General features: G+C 38.3%; 1 protein-coding gene across 3 annotated transcripts in view; it reads left to right on the forward strand.

Moving 5' to 3' along the window:
- KIF3A (kinesin family member 3A) overlaps positions 1-22,604 on the forward strand; it is a 44,227-nt gene continuing 21,623 nt past the window's right edge. For all 3 annotated transcript variants that reach the window (XM_050792778.1, XM_050792779.1, XM_050792777.1), the window contains exons 1-8: positions 1-181; positions 3,097-3,370; positions 11,562-11,706; positions 11,854-11,938; positions 15,435-15,540; positions 19,257-19,396; positions 19,792-19,989; positions 20,307-20,481. In XM_050792778.1, coding sequence (XP_050648735.1) covers positions 176-181; positions 3,097-3,370; positions 11,562-11,706; positions 11,854-11,938; positions 15,435-15,540; positions 19,257-19,396; positions 19,792-19,989; positions 20,307-20,481 — 1,129 coding nt within the window. In that variant the 5' untranslated portion in view covers positions 1-175. The remainder of the gene's footprint in view (positions 182-3,096; positions 3,371-11,561; positions 11,707-11,853; positions 11,939-15,434; positions 15,541-19,256; positions 19,397-19,791; positions 19,990-20,306; positions 20,482-22,604) is intronic.

Genomic DNA, 22,604 nt, shown 5'->3' on the forward strand with positions numbered 1-22,604 from the left:
GGGGCGGGGCGAGCTCGGAATGCGGCTGCGCACTGGGCGCTCTCGCCCGGGAAGCCGCAGTCTCGAGAGCGCTAACGAGGTGCTTCGGTAGTCTTTGGCCAGCCTTTCTGCGCACCCGGTGTCGTTGCGCTGTACCCCGGGCGGGGACGTCCGCCGGGCACGGGAGGGAGCCAAGATGCCGGTGAGGAGAGTCGCTTCGCCTCTGGGGTTTCTTCTCATCCTCGCGGCCTGGCCCGGGGGCGCGGCCGTTGCCATGGAGGCGCGGAGCAGGCTGGCTGCCTGGGTGGGGCGGGGCAGGCTCGGTCGTGCGGCGGAGGTGGTTGGAGAGCCTGGCTAGTCAGCCCCGGGGCCGCGGACGTCCGGCCGGCCTCGAGAGGGGCCTGGGGGCAGGCCCTGCCGCCCTCGTCGCTGCTGCGTCCCGTGGGGCCTGCGCCGCTTATCAAAAAGGCGCTGGGCTGGAGGTTGCTCTCTGGCTCGCAGCCCTGCCTGCTGAGCGGGGCGTCTGGGGGTGGCCACGGAGGGTCTCTTTGGATGCTCCACACCTCGTTAGGCCTTTGCGCCTCGGAGCAAGCTCAGGGAGGCAGCGGAGCGAAGGCTGCCTGCCCCTATTCCGAGCCCCAGACTCCGACTCTCCTAGCCTGGAGCTGTCATTTCTCTTGTGGCGCTTTAGCTTATGATGCAGAATGAAACCTGTAGGTGTCTTTGTGTGTGTGGCGGTGTTATGTTTATCTTCCAGGATTTCACAGATTGTTATCGTGAACTTAATAATGGGGCCTTGTAAGACCCCTTGTTAGGGGTCATGGAGGAAAATTGAGCCATGGCCGCTTATTTAGTGGTTGTGAAGCCTGGCATAATTATTTAATCTGTCTGGGTCCTTAGTGCCCAAGTAAACTTTACCTCATGGGGTTGTTATCCGCGTGAAATAATGCACAGGAGACTAGAAGGACAGTGCTTGACATTTAAGATTAAACGCTCTATATTTGTACCTGTTCACTGCTTTCAAGTTTTTAATTCAATAAATACTGGGCGCCAACCACGTGCTAGGCCTTGAAGATACAACATTGAGCAAAACCAGTCAGGTTCTTGAACCTGGAAAGAGAGAGGCTTGCCTTCTTGGGCAGAGGTGAAAATCATACGTATTTGCAGAAATAAGACACAAAACCTTAATGAATGAAGTGAGTGGGTGTCCTACAATAGAGAGAAGTAGATTCTGGTGAATTGGAAAGTATTGCCATGTAAGATTGATGGTCTGCAGATGATAACAGGTCATTTTTTTTTCCTCCCAAGAAGAGACTTTAGAAATCATTTTTGTGAAATTTCTTAATTTTAGCAACTAATTCAGAAGCTCTTTAAATACTATGAACCAAACAAAAGAAATTTGTGGGCTGAATTCAGCCTCTTGACTACCTGTTTGCAACCTCCAGTGTAGACAGAAAGACGTTAATCAAATAAGGAACAAGCAAAAGTAAAATTCGTGTCCAGGAAGGGGAGAGCAGGTGCTTTCTGAGCCTATAAGAGTATTTGACCTAGTCAGGAAGTCTTCCCAGGTGAAGTGGCTGTTGAGTTCTGAAGGATAAGTAGATGTTAGCTAAATGAAGAGGCCACTGAAGATGGTTCTAGGTAGAAGAAACAGCACCTGGAAAGGCCAGTGGTGAGGAGCCTGGTGACAAGAAAAGGCCAAGAAGCTCAGTGTGGCTGTGGCATGGATGAGTCAGGCAGAATATCTTGTGAAATAAGCCTAGAGAAGCAGACATGGGTGGAAGCCAGACCTTACAGTCCACCTTAAGGATTCTGGTTTTTGTCCTGAGATCTATGGGAAACCACTGAAGAATTTTTAAGTAGGAGAGTGACATGATTAGATTTGTGTTGACACTGACTGCTATTTGGAGAATAGGCAGTAGGGCAATCTAATTAGATTCAGGAATATAGTTAGGAGGCAGTAATCCAGGGCCAAGATGATGGTAATTTAGACTAGTGTGATGAAGGCAGAGATAGATAGAAGTGTATTGTACTGATATAATCTGTTACTTGTCAGTGACAATGTCAAAGTCAATGACAATGGCTTATATTTGTTTCTCTTTAATGCTTAGAAGAGAATCTGAAACAGTAGGAATTTAACAAGTATCTGTTCAACTAAACTGTCCTTTTCACTTCAATAATAGGATTGTGTTTCATTATATTTTCTTAATCATAAAATTTCAGAAATAGCTGGGTGCGGTGTTTCACGCCTGTAATCTCAGCACTTTGGGAGGCCGAGATGGGTGGATCACTTGAGGTCAGGAGTTTGAGACCAGCCTGGCCAACAAAATGAAACCTCATCTCTACTAAAAATACAAAAATTAGCTGGGCATGGTGATGGACGCCTGTAATCCCAGCTACTGGGAAGGCTGAGGCAGCAGAATCGCTTGAGCCTGGGAGGCAGAGGTTGCAGTGAGCCGAGATCATGCCACTGCACTCCAGCCTGGGTGACAGAGTGAGACTCTGTCTCAAAAATAAGAAAAAAACATTCAGAAATGGAAACTTTACATGCACAAATGCTCATAAGGTTAGGTAATATAAGGCATTTTTCTTTGCCATTAGACTTTCATTTCTGTCTTTATCTTATTGTTGTCTTCTGTAGAGAAGGCATATATGGATATATTACATAATAAAAACCATTTTACAGATGCATGATAGGGGATAAAACTAAAGTCTCAGGGGGAAACAGAGGTCCTACTATATTCTTGAGTTAAAGTTGTTAACCATAGTCACATGTGTTTTTCTATAGGCAGGAAACCCTGGGTCAGAGACTTTTGTGCAGAAAGACAATCTAGAATATATTGGTTCAGTTTCTGCTTGTACAGCCTTTGCCACAAATGTAAACTAGATTTTCTCTCCCTTTTATGTTTTAAAAGAAACTATTTTCCTTTTTATATCTTTTAATAAACTTTTCACTTATATGTAAGATCTTTAATTGCATTTAACAAATACTTACGAAGTGTTTAATGTGTGCGAGGCACTGAGGTGGCAAAGTAGCCTTTTAAAATTTATACATTTAATCTGTTGAGGGTAAAAATAAATGTTCTTTTCGTTATTTGTAAATATTATCTCCAACAGATCAATAAATCAGAGAAGCCAGAAAGCTGCGATAATGTGAAGGTTGTTGTTAGGTGCCGGCCCCTCAATGAGAGAGAGAAATCAATGTGCTACAAACAGGCTGTCAGTGTGGATGAGATGAGGGGAACTATCACTGTACATAAGACTGATTCTTCCAATGAACCTCCGAAGACATTTACTTTTGATACTGTTTTTGGACCAGAGAGTAAACAACTTGATGTTTATAACTTAACTGCAAGACCTATTATTGATTCTGTACTTGAAGGCTACAATGGTAAGTGAATATTTACTTTTTTAAAAAACACCCTTATTGAGACATAATTAACGTGCCGTAAATTCACCTATTGCAACTGTACAGTTTGATGAGTGTAGTAAATGTATACAGTTATGAAACCATCATCACAATCCAGCTTTAGAACACCATTGTCATCCCCAAAAGTTCCTTTATGTCCGTTTGCAGACCCACCCCCAAGCAACCATTGATCTGCTTTCTGTCACTGTAATTTTGCCTTTTCTTGAAATGTCATATGTCACCTTGTTTATCTTTTCTTTCACATCAAATAATGTTTTTGAAGTTTATCCTACTAGGATTTTCATAGGGATTGTGTTGAATTGTCATTCTGACAATATTGAGTCTTCCAGTCCATGAACATGATACTTCTCTCCATTTAAAACGTTGAAACATTAATTAATTATGGACAGGGTCTTGCTCTGTTGCCCAGGCAGGAGTGCAGTGGTGCGGTCATAGCTTACTGTAGCCTTGAACTCCTGGGCTGAAGCTATCTTCTCCCTTCTGCCTCCTAAGTAACGAGAACTACAGCTGTGCACCACCACACCTGGCTAATTTTTTTGTTTTTGTAAAAACTAAGTCTTGTTGTGTTGCTCACTCAGGTCTCGAACTCCTAGGCTCAAGGAATCTCCTGCTGAGGACTTTCAAAGCACTGTGATTTCCCATGTCAGCTACCATGTCCAGCTTCTCTCCATTTATTTATGTCTTAATTTCTCTCATCTGTATTTTGTAGCTTTTAGTGTACAAGTCTTGTACTTGTTTTGATTAATTTATTCCTAAGTATTTTTTTGATGTTATTGTGAATAGGATTGCTTTCATAATTTCAATTTTGGATTGTACGTTACTAATATATAGAGATGAACTTGATTTCTTTAGGTAGCTTTTGTGATAAAATTCAAATATCAAATTTATGATTTTACGGTTCATAGGTTTTTAGTTCATTTACAATGTTGTGCAGCTGTCACCACTGTCTGTTTCCAGAACATTTCTATCACTCCAAAAAGAAACCCTGTATCCATTAGCAGTCACTCCCAATCCATTACCACCTCCCTTCCCCCAACCCAGCAACTACTAATTTGCTGTCTATATCTATTCTATGAGTTTGCCTGTTCTAGACATTTTCTGTAAATGGAGTTATATGCTATGTGGCCTTTTGTGAATAACTTATTTCACTTACAGTGTTTTCAAGCTTCATCTGTATTGTAACATATAAACGTGTATCAGCAATTCCTTCTTTTTTTTTTTTTTTTTTTGAAACAAGTCTCACTCTGTCGACCAGGCTGGAGTACAGTGGCGCAATCTCCGCCTCCTGGGCTCACGCCATTCTCCTGCGTCAGCCTCCCAAGTAGCTGGGACTACAGGCGCCCGCCAATACACCCGGCTAATTTTTTGTGTTTTTAGTAGAGACGGGGTTTCACAGTGTTAGCCAGAATGGTCTTGATCTCCTGACCTCGTGATCTGCCCACCTTGGCCTCCCAAAGTGCTGGGATTATAGGCGTGAGCCACCGCACCTGGTCTTTTTTTTTTTTTTTTTTCTTGCAACGGAGTCTTGCTCTGTCACCCAAGCTGGATTGCAGTGGTGTGATCTTGGCTCACTGCAACCTCTGCCTCCTGGGTTCAAGTGATTCTCCTGCCTCAGCCTCCCGAGTAGCTGGGGCTACAGGTGCCCGCCACCATGCCCAGCTAATTTTTGTATTTTTAGTAGAGATGGGGGTTTCACTATATTGGCCAGGCTGGTCTCGAACTCCTGACCTTGTGATCCACCTGCCTCGGCCTCCCAAAGTGCTGGAATTACAGGTGTGAGCCACTGCACATGGCCAGCAATTCATTACTTTTTATGTCTGAATAATATTGTATAGATATATCATATTTTGTTTATCCATTTATTAGTTGATGAACATTTGTTGTTTCTGCTTTTTAGCTATTACAGATAATGTTACTTTGAACATTCTTTTACAGATTTTTGTGTGAAAATATGTTTAGTTTCTCTTGGGTATATACCTAAGAGTGGAATTACTGGGTCACATGGTAACTCTTTAACGTTTTGAGGAGCTGCCAAACTTTTCTACAGTAGCTACACCATTTTCTCTTCCCATCAGCAATGTGTGAGGTTTCTGATTTCTTCACATCTTTGCCAGCACTTGTTATTATCTTTTTGATGACTGCCCTCTTAGTACCCACAATTGATTTTTGTATATTGACCTTGTATCCTGCAACTTTGCTAAACTTGCTTATTAATTCTAGTACTTTTTTTATGTTTTGGATTTTTTGTAAATTTTGTAGGATTTTCTCCATGTAAGAATATGTTGGCCAGGCACAGTGGCTCACGCCTGTAATCCCAGCACATTGGAGGCCAAGTCAGGCGGATCACGAGGTCAGGAGTTCAAGACCAGCCTGACCAACATGGTGAAACCCTGTCTCTACTAAAAATAAAAAAAATTAGCCAGGCATGGTGGCACATGCCTGTAATCCCAGCTACTTGGGAGGCTGGGACAGGAAAATCACTTGAACCCTGGAGGCGGAGGTTGCAGTAAGCCAAGATCACGCTACTGCACTCCAGCCTGGGCGACAGGGCGAGACTCTCTCAAAACAAACACAAAAAAAATGGGCCGGGTGCGGTGGCTCACGCCTGTAATCCCAGCACTTTGGGAGGCCGAGGCAGGAGGATCACGAGGTCAGGAGATCAAGACCATCCTGGCTAACACGGTAAAACCCCATCTCTACTAAACAAAATACAAAAAATTAGCCGGGTGTGGTGGCGGGCGCCTGTAGTCCCAGCTACTCGGGAGGCTGAGGCAGGAGAATGGTGTGAGCCCAGGAGGCGGAGCTTGCAGTGAGCCGAGATCGCGCCACTGCACTCCAGCCTGGGCAACAGAGCAAACCTGTCTCAAAAAAAAAAAAAAAAATGTCGTTTGCAAGTAAAGACAGTTTTTACTTTGTCCTTTCCAGTTTCCTTAAATTTATTTTTGTTACCTGATAGCACCTGGAGACTAGAACCTCCAGTAAATGTTGACTAGAAATGGTGAGAGTGGACATTTTGGTCTTGTTCCTGACCTTAGGGAAACTGCATTCATTCTTTCACCAGTATGATGATGTCTGTAGATTTTAACAGATATCCTTTGTAAGTTTGAGGAAGTTCCCTTCTGTTCTTAGTTTGCTGAGAGTTTTTGGATTGTATATTGGATTTTGTCAAATATCATTTTTTTCTGCACCTATTGAAATAATCTTTTTTTTAAAGGTTTGTTAATATGGTAAATGACATTGATTGATTTTTGAATGTGAAACTAGCTTTGCTACTTGGTCATGATGCATTGTTCTGTTCATATATTGTTAGATTTATTTGCTAAATTAAAAAAAATTTGGCATCCATGTTCATGAGGGATGCAAGTATGTAGTTTCCTTCTAATGCCTTTTTCTGGTTTGGGTATTGTGATAATGCTAGTTTCATAGAATGAGTTAGAAAGTATCCCCTTCTTTTCAGTTTTCTAGAAGAATTTGTTTAGAAGTGGTATTATTTCTTAAATGTTTGGTAGAATTCATCAGTAAAGCCATCTGGGCTTGAAGTTTTCTTTGTGGGAAGGTTTTCGACTATTGATTCAATTTCTTTAATAGACAAGACTATTCAGATTATGTATTTTTTCTTTTCCTTTTTTAGTCAGGGTCTCACTCTGTTACCCAGGCTGGAGTACAGTGGCACAATCACAGCTCCCTGCAACCTCCACTTCCTGGGCTTAAGCAATCCTCCCACCTCAGCCTCCCCAATAACTGAGACTACAGGTGTGTGCTACCATGCCTGGCTAATTTTTTTCTATTATTATTATTTTTTTCTTGAAACAGGGTCTCTATCGCCCAGGCTGGAGTGCAGTGGTGTGATTGTGGCTCCCTGTAGCCTCTACCTCCCGGGCTCAAGCAATTCTCCCACTTCAGCCCCCTGAGTAGGTGGGACTATATGTGTGTGCCACCACACCATGCCCAGCTAATTTTATTTTTATTTTTTATTTTTTTGGTAGAGATAAGAAACTATGTTTCCTAAGCTGGTCTTGAACTCCTGGACTCAACCAGTCCTCCCATCTCAGTCTTGCAAGTCACTGGGATTACAGGCGTGAGCTACCATGCCTGGCCAGGTTATCTATTTTTTTTTTTTTTTTTTTTTTTTTTTTTTTTGAGACGGAGTCTTGCTCTGTTGCCCAGGCTGGAGTGCAGTGGCGCAGTCTCGCCTCACTGCAGCCTCTCCTTCCCCGGGTTCCAGCGATTCTCCTGCCTCAGCCACGTGGGTAGCTGGGATTACAGGCACACGCCACCATGCCTGGCTAATTTTTGTATTTTTAGTAGGGACAGGTTTCACCATATTGGTCAGGCTGGTCTCAAACTACTGACCTCAGGTGATCCGCCTGCCTTGGCCTCCCAGAGTGCTGGGATTATAGGCGTGAGCCACTGTGCCTGGTCAGTTTTTTCTTAAGTGAGGTTTGGTAGCTTGTCTTTCACAGAATTAGTCTGTTTCATCTAAGTTGTCAAATTCGTTGGCAAAAAGTTGTTTATACTATTCCCTTATTATTCTTTTAGTATGTTGAACGTACTGGTATAACTTTTCTCATTCTTGATATTGGTAACTTAGTATTTTCTTTTTTTCCTGATTAGTCTGACTAGAGGTTTATCAATCTTATCAGTCTTCTCAGAGAACCAGCTTTTGGTTTTATTAATTTTTCTTTCTGTTTTTATGTTTCCTATTTCATCTATTTCTGCTCTGATCTTTTTTTTTTTTTTTTTTCTCTTACTTACTTTGGGCTTACTTTCCTCTTTTCTTTCTACTTAAAGTGGAAGCTGAGGCCATTGTTTTGAGACCTTTTTTCCTAATATGGGAGTTTAATGCTATAGATTGCCACTGAGTGCTGTTTTAGTGTCATCCTACAGATTTTGACATACTGTGTTTTCATTTTCATGTAGTTCAAAATACTATTTTACCTCCTGATTTCTTCTTTGATCCTAGGTTATTTAGAAATGTGTTAGTTTCCAAATATTTTTAGATTCTCTGGAGATTTTCGGTTATTGATTTCTAACTTAATCTCAGTTTAGTTAGAGAACAACTTTATGTGCCTTGAACCTTTTTAAATTTATTAGGACTTGTTTTATGACCCAGAATATAGTTTTTCTTTTAGTTGTTGTTTTTTGTTTTTGTTTTTTTCAAGACAAGGTCTTACCCTGTCACCCAGGCTGGAGTGCAGTGGCACTGTCACAGTTCATTGCAGCCTCAACCTCCTGGGCTCAAGTGATTCTCTGGCTTCAGCCTTCCCAGTAGCTTCAGCCTTCCCAGTAGCTACAGGTGCATCCTACCTTGCCTGGCTAATTTTTTTTTTTTAATTTAGTTTTAATTTCAATTAAGTTTTTGGGAACAGGGGGTGTTTAGTTACATGAATAAGTTCTTTAGTGGTTGTTTCTGAGATTTTGGTGCACCCATCACCCAAGCAGTGTACACTGTACCCAGTGTGTAGTCTTTTATCTCTCACCCCCCTCCCACTCTTTCCCCTGAGTTCCTAAAGTCCATTGTATCATTCTTACGCCTTTGCATCCTCCTAGCTTAGCTCCCACTTGTAAGTGAGAATATACGATGTCTGGTTTTCCATTCCTGAGTTACTTCACTTAGAATAATAGTTTCTAGTCCCAGCCGGATTGCTGCCAGTGCCATTATTTCGTTCCTTTTTATGCACACCTGGCTAATTTTTAAAATTTTTTGTAGAGATGGGGTCTCACTGGGTTGCCTAGGCTGGGCTCAGGTAATTCTCTTACCTCAGCCTCTCAAAGTGCTGGGACTGTAGCATGAGCCACGGCACCCAGCCCAGAATATAGTTTATTGTTTTTATTTATTTATTTACTGTATTTTTTGAGACAGAGTCTCACTCTGTCGCCCTGACTAGAGTGCAGTGGTACTGGCTAGAGTGCAATGGTGCAATCTTGGCTCACTGCAGCCTTTGCCTCCCAGGGTCAAGCAATTCTTGTGTTTCACCTTCCCAAGTAGCTGGGACTACAGGCGTGCGCCACCACACCTGGCTAATTTTTGTATTTTTAGTAGAGGTGGGGATTCACCGTGTTGGCCAGGCTGGTCTCAAACTCCTGACCTCAAGTGATCCACCCTCCTTGGCCTCCCAAAATTCTGGGATTATAGGCATGAGCCACCCCGCCTGGCCATTGTTTATTATTTTTAAATAATAATAATAATAATAAATAGTGCCTATCTCTTAGGATTGGGATGGAAGTTAAATAAGAATGCAAACATAACTGGGAGGTACAGCTGTAATCCCAGCTACTCAGGAGGCTGAGGCAGGAGGATTCTCTTGAGCCCAGGAGTTTGAGGTTGCAGTGAGCTATGATCATGCCACTGCACTCTAGTCTGAGTGACAGGGCAAGACCTCATCTCTTAAAAAAAAAAAAAAAAAGTAAAGTACATGGCCTAGCACATAGCAAATTATCAGTAAGTGACAGCTGTTGTCCTTACTGAATAGACACATTAAATTATTAAATAAAAAATAAGCTTTATTTTTTATTTAATAATTTAATGTGTCTATTCTGAAATGCAGTCTCTGAGTTCATATTTTCCACTTCTTTGAGTGTAGTGTTATATTCCTAATAGCAGAGTTTGAAATATTTAGTCAGTTTGAAAAAATTGAGACTTTTTTATTCCCGTGTGTAAAAAATGGCTTCTGGTATGATTCATTTATTTTCACAGAAAAGTCTGAAAAGTATGTTATGATTATTTTCACAAAAAAAAGTCTGAGAAAAGTTGAGGTTAACTGAATAGAGTAGTAATAGTTGAGGAACCATTTTCATATATGCCATCACATCCAAGGCTATCTTCTCTTACTATACTGTGTCCTGGCCAACTACTCCAGCCCTCTGTTTCCCCACATCTACCCTTGCTTTTCTCCAATTCTTCATCCACAGTATAGCCATAGTGATCATGATGTCACTCCTTTGATTGAAAAATCATTTTATGGCTTCATGTTGCTTTTAGGATAAGGTCTAAAAAGTTTAATATGGTCCTTATTACACTGTGTGATTATGGCATTGTCAGTTTCTCTAGCTCTGCCTGTATCCACCTTCCCTTTCTATCTCTGTTTCTTCCATTCTTGTCTCATTTCAGTCCTCAAAATTTCCATTCTTTTTCTTGCCTCTTACTGTCCACACTGTTCCTATCTGATTCTTACTTGTATTTCAGATCTAAACCTTACCTCTTCTGGAAAGTCTTCCCTGACCCTCTCTCCCTTTTTCCCACTACAATTCCTCTGCCCAGTTGATGTCCCTGACTCCCATCTTGAACTCCGTGTTTCTCATTCTGAATACTCATTATCATGATAAACCCAAGAGTATACACATCATAAGATTAAGGATTGCGTTTGTCTTGTCATTCTGTCTCTAGTGCCTAGCACAATGCCAAACTCAGGTATGGTAAATATTTGTTGAATGAATGAATTTAGGTATTTAGAAAGTTGAGATTTTATCTGTAATTACCTGTAATAATTGTATTGTCATCTTTTTGTTAACTCTGTTTCTTACAGTTGTTACTTTAAAACAATTGTTTAAAAATACACTTATTTTAGGACTAAGAAAAAAAGCTATCATTTTACTGATACTTTCTATGAGATGTTGTGTTGGTTACTTGAAGGAAATTGTCTCATTTGGTTCTTACTATCAGTGGCGAGTTTTCTTATCCCCATTTTACCGTTGAGGAGACAGTCTCTGGGTAGATAACTTGTCCAAGGTCAGTGGCTAAAAAGTGGCAGATGTGATTTGAGACAGGTCTTTCCACTCTAGAGCCTGTATTCTTTTGCTGTGCTTATAATACCTTCTCCAGTTTAATGTCCACAATAAGTACTTTATATACACATGATAAGAAATGTCTCATAATTAGATATATTGGAAGATTTTTGCATTTAGGACTTGGGATGCTTTTTATTAATTATTAGGGATATCTCTCATTGACTCTGGTGCTGTAACAGTGCTTTGTGCATGTGGTACAGACTACACAGTGTAATTGTTGATAATAAAGGTGAAACTTCTGTGAGAATAAATTTTGAATCCAGGGAAGAAATTACATCACAGTGTCAAAGGAATTAATTTTAAGAGCTATTGTTCTGTAGCATTAGACTTTTAAGAAGTAACTGATTCTCTTCATCATTTTCAGGGACTATTTTTGCATATGGACAAACTGGAACAGGCAAAACTTTTACCATGGAAGGTGTTCGAGCTGTTCCTGAACTTAGAGGAATAATTCCCAATTCATTTGCTCACATATTTGGTCATATTGCAAAAGCAGAGGGTGATACAAGGTAAAAGGAAATTCTTTTATTTTCTAGTATTGAGAAGTACAAACACAGAAAAGGCACATAGGTATAAATTTTATAAACATGTTTTAAAACGGCTCTTACAAATATTCCACTCTCCTCGACTTTTTAAAAATGATGTTTTATTTATAGATTTTTGGTTCGAGTGTCTTATTTGGAAATATATAATGAAGAAGTTCGTGACCTTTTGGGCAAGGATCAGACACAAAGGTTAGAGGTAAGGATAATTGAAATTGGTGGAGTACTTTTTCCAAAGCAGTAGAATGTTTACTAAATTAAGGTCCCCCTTCTTTTTTTAAACAGAAGTTGCTTTTTATATTTTAAATAACCTAGTACATATATAATGTCGTACATCTGCAGACATATCTGGGGATAAATTACTGAAGCAGGATTGCTGAGTCAGGTGGTAAATGATTGGTAAATTTGATATTGCTGCATACTTTAGTATTTTAAGATGGGAGACATACAGCAAGGAAAAGGTTAATCCTGGAATTTTAGATGGATTGCATCACCAGTAAAATAGAGGAGAATAACGTATGTAGAGTAACATGTAGAACAGCAGTAGCTGCCATTGTAGGATAGTATAGAGCATGTGTAGAACAGCAGCCAGCGTTGCTGAGCTCTTGTAATATGATATAGGCATCCAGTGCAGTAATTGATAGTTGTTGGTAGTAGTAAATAATTAATTTCATTTAATCTTCCCAGCAGTTCGATTTCAGTGATGTGGAAACTGAAATTTAGAGGGGTTTCTTGACTTGCTCAAGGTCACATAGCAAGTGAATGGCAGTATCATCTAGGATTAAGAAGGTGATTCTAGCAGTCTACCATCTTAGCTTGAATTCTGGCTTTGATCTTGAACAAGTTACTTAATATCTGTGAGCCTTGGTTTGGCCATAAAAATGGAAATAATAATGGTATCTACTTCATAGGATTATTACCAACATTAACAGATCAAAGTGTTTAAATCAATGCCTGACATAAAATAATAAATATTAGCTTTTTTTTCTTTTTGAGTTTACTGCATAAACGGAGTTTTTGGAGCAATGTATTACAGTGTTAAGGATTGTTTGTGCTTGTTGGACCTTCATGAAGCCTTATTCTCTGATACCATTTATATAGCAAATATAGAAACAAATTTCTTTGTTGCTAGTTTTCAACTTTAGTTCTGATTAATTCTGTGCTTTCATGTCCTAAAAAATTTGTTGTCTTATGCAAATTCTAGGAAAAAATCATTTGGAAAGAACATTTCCATTTTTGTACCAGTAATTATAGATCAGATTTATTCTCAGGAAGATTCTTGTCAATGGTTCTCAACTCTGTTAGACCCAGTGCTCCTTTCTAAATAACGTACATTTTGTAATGCTCTTTTGACTGTCCTGAAATAAAATTCATAAGTGACATTAATAAAATCTACCTATACACATACTTTTAAAAAATTCATATACTACCCTACCGTAATATAAAGGAGAATACAAGTAATTAAAAATAAATTTAGGTATGTAAATGCTTAGATGTGACCACACTTGATGACATAATAAAATAGAGGCATATAGAATCAAAATTGTAACAGCTTCAAATGCAGTGTCAACAGGTATGTTGTATTGTTGATCTAAACCCCTTGATTGGTGTTATTGTCAATGACATGGTCTTTTAAAATAGTGACTAGCTCTTGGTAGAGTTTGGAGCAAAATAAAGTACAATTCTTTCCTCAGTTTTTCTGTGTTCTCCTATTATTGCTATATGGAAAAGCACTTTGTCTTTATATGTGAAATAAAGTTACATATGACAGACTCAGATATAATTATCTGGGTCTAGACTCAAATAATTATAAGTAGTTTTTTTTTACCATGTGAATATCTGGTAGGACATTCAAAATTGTGTGGGACAGTTCTTCATTGGGTGAGACTGTCCCACTTATTTCAGGATATTTAGTATCCCTGGTCCCTGCCTGTCAATACTACAGTGTCCTCAAGTGAACCAGAAACTCTTGTGCAAATTTCTAAAACATTCTAGGACAAGAGGGTAACTGTTTCCATTGAGATCCATTGTTATAAACTGTGTTTGTCATAGATATTGAATTCCTATGTTTTTTATGATAAAAATTCTTTGGTAGCATTTCTATCCAGTTTTTTAACTTTCACAGATTTGGAATTATATTTTCTTTCTTCATCTTTCATATTTAATCAGTTATTAGTTGAATATACTTATTAATCGAATTTTGAATTAGTATCATATAGTGACTGGAAAAGACCACGAGTCTGCAGACAGATATCAGTTTGAAGAATGTCCATTTTCAGTCTGCAGTGAGAATGAATACAAAAACTGAGAGTAGTTGCTTAAAAACTTTCATAGCAATTTGACATTGGCCATGGCATCCAAGTGCATGATTTTTGTATTTTACAAAATTATCGTATTACAAATATATACATCCCTTATCACAGATTTTTTGAGAAGTATTGATATAGACCAATAGTTTTCAAACCTTTTAAAAGGTGTAAAGCATTTAAACACTTTCATCAAACTAGACCTTATGTGGAAGCTCAATGTGTAAAATTCATGAAAGCGCCCTTCTCTTTAGAACTTCTATGGGCCTGAAGACCCCTGAACTCCTACAGTGGCCCCCTCAGTGCCACCATGGACCCTCTAGGGCTTTTCAGAGCAAGGTCTAAAATCCACTGGTTTATAGAGATCATCACACTTTTTTTTTTACTACTAATAAAATTAGGGCTTAATTTATATCCCATGACAGATAAAGGATTTTTCCTAATTTCTAAATTTATCTTATCAATTGTTATAAAAGGTGCGCTTACACACACACACAACATTGAAAATCAACAACTGGAATGTTGAGTGTCTGCGCTTATAACTTTTTCTCCTGGAATTGTTTATCACATTTTCGTTTGTCTTTGATGTCTATGAGGTTTTCCTACCCGTGGAATGATTTTTCCCACTGGCAGCCACAGACTTCTGCCCCACTTTCACTTTTCATTCTGTTGGTTTGTAGAGGTGACTCTGAACCTTCAAAGTGAATTTTGTTTATACAACGCCACTTGTATTTTAGGTAAATCCATCCTAAATACCTTTTTCAAATTTGGTTAAAAATTCTCGTAAGGTAATTCACAGAAAGATCATATTTTAACATTGATACCATAGATCTGATTATTTCCCTCAGTTGCTTGAAATTCTCCAAATTATTCTTACCATAAAGACCAAAAACTATTCTAAACTTGTCTCTGCCTTCCTGTATAACCAGATGTCTCACCTGTTTTTCCCTGTTTCCTGCTCTCTCCAACCACATTGTCTTTTTCGGTTTGTTGTTAAGTGCCTAGTTTTTTCTTATTTCAGGGTTCTTGCACATTTTCTTCTTCTCCTACCTCAATTGACTGTCTACCTCCTTTTTATTTAAAGAAATTTTAGCTTAAACATCATCTTGGGGAATTTTATCCTATCTCCTTAACTAGCTTAGTGTTCTGTACTTTTTCTGTATTTTTCTTCATGTCATCACAATTGAAATAAAATAATTTTTGTGTATACTTCTTCATTTGTATGTTCTTCCTATAGACTGACATCTCCATGCATGTAGGAACAGTGTCTGTCTTACTCATCGCTATATCCCCCCTGTCTAGTAGAGTGTCCAACACATAGGAGATCCTCAATAAATAACTGTGGGAGAGTTATTGATATAGTATGAAGTCTTAATTTTTTTTTTTTAGGTTAAAGAAAGACCTGATGTGGGAGTTTATATCAAAGATTTATCAGCTTATGTGGTAAATAATGCTGATGATATGGATAGAATTATGACACTAGGCCACAAAAATCGTAAGTATAGTATACGTGTAATTGTGATTAAGCCTCTGTGTGTTGAGTATGCTGGTTTAGAAGCAAATTTGGTATGGCACTTTGCCCTGTAGAGACTGAAATTTTTAGGTTTCTTGAAAACCATTCCACTTTGATTATTTACCGTGTAGGGAGCATATATGAATGAAAGATAGCACAAATAATTTTCCATGCCAAGCAAAATTTTGTTTCTTTTTAGTAGTGCCAATCTATGCAACTCTTATACAGCTGTCTCTTGGTAGCTATAATAGTAAAATTGGTAATGTTTATTGAGCTCTTAGTGGAGAGTGTTGTGCTAAGTGCTTTATAAGAATGCTGTCTCAGTCCTCACAGGAGACTATGAAGATATTAAATTCTTACTTTATGAATGAAGAAAGTGAGACTTAGTTTAAGTAACTTGTCTAAGTACTATAACTACTAAGTGATAGAGTGAGTGATCACACCTAAGCTATAGCCATGCACGGTGGCTCATGCCTGTAATTCCAGCAACTCAGGAGGCTGAACTGGGAGGATCATTTGAGGTCAGGAGTTTGAGACCAGCCTGGGCAATAGGGAGCCTCTGTCCTAAAGAAACACACCTGGAAGAAACCCAAAAAACCTAGGCCGGCAGTCTGCATTAAGTAGGCACTATAATGCTTCCCTTTTGTTGACAAGAAAAACAAAATTTAAATTAAAAAATTACGTTCTTTTTAGTAATTGTGTCAAGTTTTTAGTCTAAAGAGTAAGAAGCTTCAGCGATGTTATACAGATGCCTCAAACCTAGTACTGGTGATGCAGCTAACAGCAATTAGAAATTAGAGGTGAAAAGGCCGGGCGCGGTGGCTTACGCCTGTAATCCCAGCACTTTGGGAGGCTGACGTGGGTGGATCACTTGTTTAAGACCAGCCTGGCCAACATGGTGAAACGTCTCTACCAAAAATACAAAAATTAGCTGGGAGTGGTGGTGGGTGCCTGTAATCCCAGTTACTCAGGAGGCTGTGGCAGGAGAATCGTTTTAACCAGGGAGGCAGAGGTTGCAGTGAGCCGAGATCGCGCCACTGCACTCCAACTTGGGCAACACAGCAACCAAAAGAAAAAAGAAAAAAAAAGATTAGAGGTAAAAGATGAGAAATAGGAAATGAAAAAATGAAAAATTTTTATAAGTTTCTACGACTTGACCATAGATCTATCAAACCCAAGGAAATCAAAAAAACTTCAAAAATTGATTATATTCTTGTGAACCAATTAATAGAAAAAGACCAAATCTTAATAGAAAAATTAGCGAAAAATATGTATTTTATTTGTAGAAGAACTAAACACAGCAATAAGTATGTGAAAGGCTCTTTAACTTCACAAGTAATCAGGAAAATGCTAAAATGAGAGAGAGAGAGATGTTTCACCCATCAGATTGGATGAAGGATATGTAGGTTGGTGAGACTTTGAAGAAATGGGCACTGAGGATGGAATATAAATTGGCGCAGCCTGTTTGAAGGGCAATGTTAACAGTATCTGTTGACATTTTAAAATACATTCCTTTTGACTCTGTGTTTCTAATTTTAGACATATTCTGGAAGATATTTTCAGATGTAACAATCTAAATAACCGTCAACAAAACACTGATTATGTAAATGATGGCACAAAAATACCATAGACTGTAATAAAGCTGTTAAAAACAATGAGTTAGGCTGAGTGAGGTGGCTCATACCTGTAATCCCAGCACTCTGGGAGGCCAAGGTGGGCAGATTTCCTGAGCTCAGGAGTTTGAGACCAGCCTGGGCAACATGGAGAAACCCCGTCTCTACTAAAAATACAAAAAAATCAGCCAGACGTGGTGGCTTATGCCTGTAATCCAAGCTACTTGGGATGCTGAGGCAGGAGAATCACTTGAACCTGGGAGGCAGAGGTTGCAGTGAGCCAAGATAGCACCACTGAACTCCAGCCTGGGCAACAGAGGAAGACTCTGTCTCAAAAAAAAAACAAGAAAAAAAACAGGCTGGGCATGGTGGCTCATGCCTATAATCCTAGCACTGTGCGTGGCCGAGGTGGGTGGATCACTTGAGGCCAGGAGTTTGAGACCAGACTGGCCAACCTGGTGAAACCCTGTCCTACTAAAAATACAAAAATTAACTGGGCGTGGTGGTGTGCGCCTGAAATCTCAGCTACTCAGGAGGTTGAGGCTGGAGGATCACTTGAACCTGAGAGGTGGAGGTTGCAGTGAGCCGAGATCGCGCCACTGCACTCCAACCTAGGCGACAGAGTGAAACCCTGTCTCAAACAAAACAACAAAAAAAACCCAATCAGTTAAATGTGCCTGTACAGACCTGGAAGAATTTCAAAGTACGTTTGTCAGTGGGGGAAAAAAGCAAATTGTAGAACAGTGTGTATGTACTGCCTTACCCCATTTATTTATATGTGAAAAATTGTTAAACTGTATATTTATTTGGGCACTGTGTGTGTGTTTGTGTCTACATGTGTGTATATAAAATACAAAATGAAAGGACAGATAGTAGTGGTTACCCTTAGGGAAGGAGAAATAAAATTGGGGAAAAGGAATGTCAGGAGTTTTCACTTTATACTTTCTGTATGCTTTTATTAAAAAAAATTTAAATACCAGAAATATGTTAATTATTGGTTATTAAAATTAAAATTGTTAACATAATATTTCATTCATAGAATGAAATTAATTTAATTCTCAGGTAGTTAGTGGGAACTTTTGGTCTCTTCATTAAAGACTACCGCTTTAATGTTTCAATTCTAAAATCAAAGCTTGCGTAGAAAAGTTCTGCATGAATGTATAGTAGGAAGATAATTTTGGCACTGAGTAAAATTAACAATGCTTTTAAAATACTTTGGAATTTAAGAAAAAAGCTAATACAGGTCTATTGTAAAAAAGCGTTTTTTGTTTACACAATGTGTTCATATATTTACACATATGCAAATACTTTGCATATTTTGAATGGATTTTTTTTTTTTTTTTTTACAGAAGTAGGATTATGTATTCTTTTCTAACTTGCTTTTATTTTTAATTTATATGTTATGGACATTTTTCCATGTCTTTAGATCTACCTTTTTTTTTAATGCTGCACTGAATATTGTTGTATTATCTAACATATACACGCAAGTGTTCCTGTGGTTTATATGCCCAGAACATAATTCTTTTTTTTTTTTTTTTTTTTTTTTTTTTTGAGACAAAGTCTTACTCTATCACCCAAGCTGGAGTGCAGTGGCGCAATCTCAGCTTACTGCAACCTCCACCTCTTGGATTCAAGTGATTCTTGTGCCTCAGCCTCCCAAGTAGCTAAAATTCTCGCCCAGCTATTATTTATTTTTTATTATTATTATTTTTTACTTCCTACAGTACACCAGCTTGCATAATTCTCTTTAGACAGCTAAATCAGCAATACTTTTTCCAATTACTTAATGTGGTTTTTTTGGGTGTAAGTTAGTTACTTTTTAGGCAGTATTACTTGGGATTGAAATTATTTTTTGCTAAAGTTACGTCTTTAGTATGAGAAACCTTACAAATTCATTTGTTATCAACAAAGTATAAGATAAATTTCATGTAATGGCTAAGTACACACTCATGCCTTTATGGTTTAGCCATGCTCTCTGGCTTTTGATTGTGATAAAATTAAGTATTTTAAACTGTTCGGGGTGTTTAATTAATTTTAAAGGTACTCTCTGTCACACTTTTTAAGGATTTCCTTTATTTATTAAAGGTTCTGTTGGTGCAACTAATATGAATGAACATAGTTCCCGTTCCCATGCCATCTTTACAATTACTATAGAATGCAGTGAAAAAGGCATTGATGGTAACATGCATGTCAGGATGGGGAAGCTCCATCTTGTAGATCTTGCTGTAAGTAACAGGACGCTGCTTAAGGAATAACTCTTTCTTGTGATCCATTTATTTTATAAATGAATGAAAATTGAGGTGAAAAGGTATAATTTACATATGATTTTTAAGTTGTTACTTGTGTATGTTTATTATTTATTATGGAACATTTTAAATGTAAATGAAAGTAGATAGAATAGTATAGTGATCCCCCATACACTCCCAACTCCAACAATTAGTTCATGGCTAATCTTGTTTCATGTACTCTCACCCACTTCTTCCCTTCCTATATTATTTTGAAGTGAATTCAGGCATCATATCAGGTTTTTTACTGTTACATTACTTTTTAACAAAACCTTGGGAAGAATATTCTATTTTTTCAAACATTTTAGCTTTACTTTCATCTCTGTTTTTGCTAGGGTTCAGAAAGGCAGGCAAAAACTGGAGCTACTGGACAGCGCCTAAAGGAAGCTACAAAAATCAATCTTTCACTTTCCACCCTTGGTAATGTAATTTCTGCCTTGGTTGATGGAAAAAGCACTCATGTGCCTTATCGTAACTCTAAATTGACTCGTCTTCTTCAGGATTCCTTAGGAGGAAATTCAAAAACCATGATGGTAAGACTTAATTGGTGATATAGTTAACATCAGGCAAATTTAAGATTCTAATTTATGCCAATAATTGATATGTATCACATTTTTAAAACTTGATTATTTTCCCTTTTTTTGACTTGTGGTTGTCCTTTCTGTGGTACACGCATGTGTATTAGCCCATAATAGTGTCGTTTGGAAACCCATGTGGTTGACACTCTCATTTTCAAGAAGGCCAAGGGTGCATATGTGCTTTAAACAGTTTTTGACGTATTTGTAATGGTAGTGTTAATTTTAACTGTGTCAAGTGTAAAATGATTTGTTTGATATTTCTAATTCAATAGTGTGCAAATATTGGGCCAGCAGATTACAATTATGATGAAACGATCAGTACATTACGGTATGCCAATCGTGCTAAGAATATTAAAAATAAAGCTAGAATTAATGAAGATCCAAAGGATGCTTTGCTGCGTCAGTTCCAGAAAGAAATAGAAGAACTGAAAAAGAAACTTGAAGAAGGTAACTTTTTCTCAAAATATTAATCTTTATATTGGCTAAAAATATGTTGTTGAACCACTAAGTGTTGTAACAAAAGCCCCCTCTATTAAACCTTTTTTGAGCCTTTAACATTGGTAGTTAAATGAATATTTCTGGAAAGTGACTTGGTACTTATATACTTTTGCATTTTCATATTAAGCTTAAGTAAAATTACATAATATTTGTGTATGTGGTTTTTAAACATTCCCATGATGTTTTATAGATTTCATATGACCACTTGTTAAAGAATGAATGTTTATTTGTCTCTGTATAAGAGCAAATTCTGCCATGTATGTATTTAGGTGAAAATGACCAGAATTCTGGCATTGCAGTCAATATGAGCTCACTATTGTTTGAGGTAAAGAAAGATGTTAGTCGTGAGTAAACCAAGTTTGCTATAAGGAAAAATGCGTTGCATGAGGTCACCTTTACAATATCCTTTCATACCTAAATTTGAACATGAGATTCTATTTTGGAAATTCTTTTCTAACATCATGATGCTAGAAAGTTGGAAAATTTGAAGATCTTATTTATGAGAGTGAGATGCTTCCCAGGCATTAAGTGCTCAGTGATTCCTTGCACCTTAATGCAAGAAACAGATCCTTTCTGATAGGTACAGAGCTCCTTTGCGAACCAGGTAAACAGAGGGCTTTGGTTTCAAAGCACCTTTGTAGTCTGTGAGGAGACTGACTAGATCAGAGGTGAAATTCAGAGACGCCAGCATCACAAATGTTTAGAGAAGGTACTTATTTAGTAAACAAGTACAGTTATTGAGGAAAAGCAGTAAGAGAACTGTTAGATAATGAAATTTGGTATTTTAAATGTGACCACTAGGTGGTATTTATAGCCAGTATGTTTTAAAGATTTTTAATTTCTTAGCGATGTTAATGGTGAGTGCATACTTTTATTTTGCTGACTTTATGTTTTACATTTTTTTTGTTGTGGTAAAATATACACAACATAAAATTTATCATTTTAACCATTGTTAGTTAAGTGTACAGTTAGTGGCATCAAGTATATTCACATTGTTGTGCAACTGTCACCACTCTTCATTTCTAGAACTTTTTCATCATCCCAAACAGAAACGCTGTGCCCATTAAGTAGTAACTTCCTATTCTCTTCTCCCCCTAGTCTCTAGTAACCACTATTCTGTCTCTATAAATTTGACTATTCTAGGTACCTCATATAAGTAAAATCATAGTGTCTTCTTGTGACTGGCTTATTTCACTTAACCGAACGTTGAAGGTTCATCCATATTATAGCAAGTGCCTGAATTTTTTCCTTTTTAAAAAATTGTGGCAAAACTTGCACAACATAAAGTTTACCATTTTAACCACATTGAAGTCTACGTTTCTGTGGTGTTATGTTCACATCGTTCTGCAGTTATCCGTCTCCAGTTTTCTTCTTGCAAAATTGAAACTTTATACTCGTTAAACAGTATCTACCCATTCCTCCCTTCCCCTAGGTCCTGGCCAACAACCATTCTGCTTTGTCTGTGAATTTGACTGCTCTGGGTATCTTATGAAAGTGGAATCGGCAGCGCGCAGTGGCTCACGCCTATAATCCCAGCACTTTGGGAGGCCGGGGCGGGTGGATCACTTGAGGTCAGGAGTTTGAGACCAGACTGGCCAACATGGTGAAACCTCATCTGTACTGAAGATACAAAAATTAGCTGGGCATGGTGGCTCTCGCCTGTAATCTCAGCTACTTGGGAGGCTGAAGCAGGAGGATCACTTGAACCTGGAAGGTGGAGGTGTCCATGAGCCGAGATCATGCCACTGCATTCCAACCTGGGTGGCAGAGTGAGACTCCCATCTCAAAAAAAAAAAAAAAAGAAAGTGGAATCACACAGCATTTGTCTTTTTGTGACTGGCTTATTTCATTTAGTATAATGCCTTCAAGGGTCATCTGTGTTGTAGCATGTATTAGGACTTCTTTTTAATTCTGAATAATATTCCATTGTGTATATACTACATTTTGTTATCCATTCACCCACCAATGGACAGTTGGTTCCTTCCACCTTTTGGCTATTGTGAATAATGCTGCTATGAATGTGGGTATACAAATACCTGTTCAAATTCTTGTTTTACCATTTTTTGGGTATG

The sequence above is a fragment of the Macaca thibetana genome, chromosome 6, assembly GCF_024542745.1.
Source record: "Macaca thibetana thibetana isolate TM-01 chromosome 6, ASM2454274v1, whole genome shotgun sequence".
In the NCBI taxonomy this organism is placed as follows: domain Eukaryota; kingdom Metazoa; phylum Chordata; class Mammalia; order Primates; family Cercopithecidae; genus Macaca; species Macaca thibetana.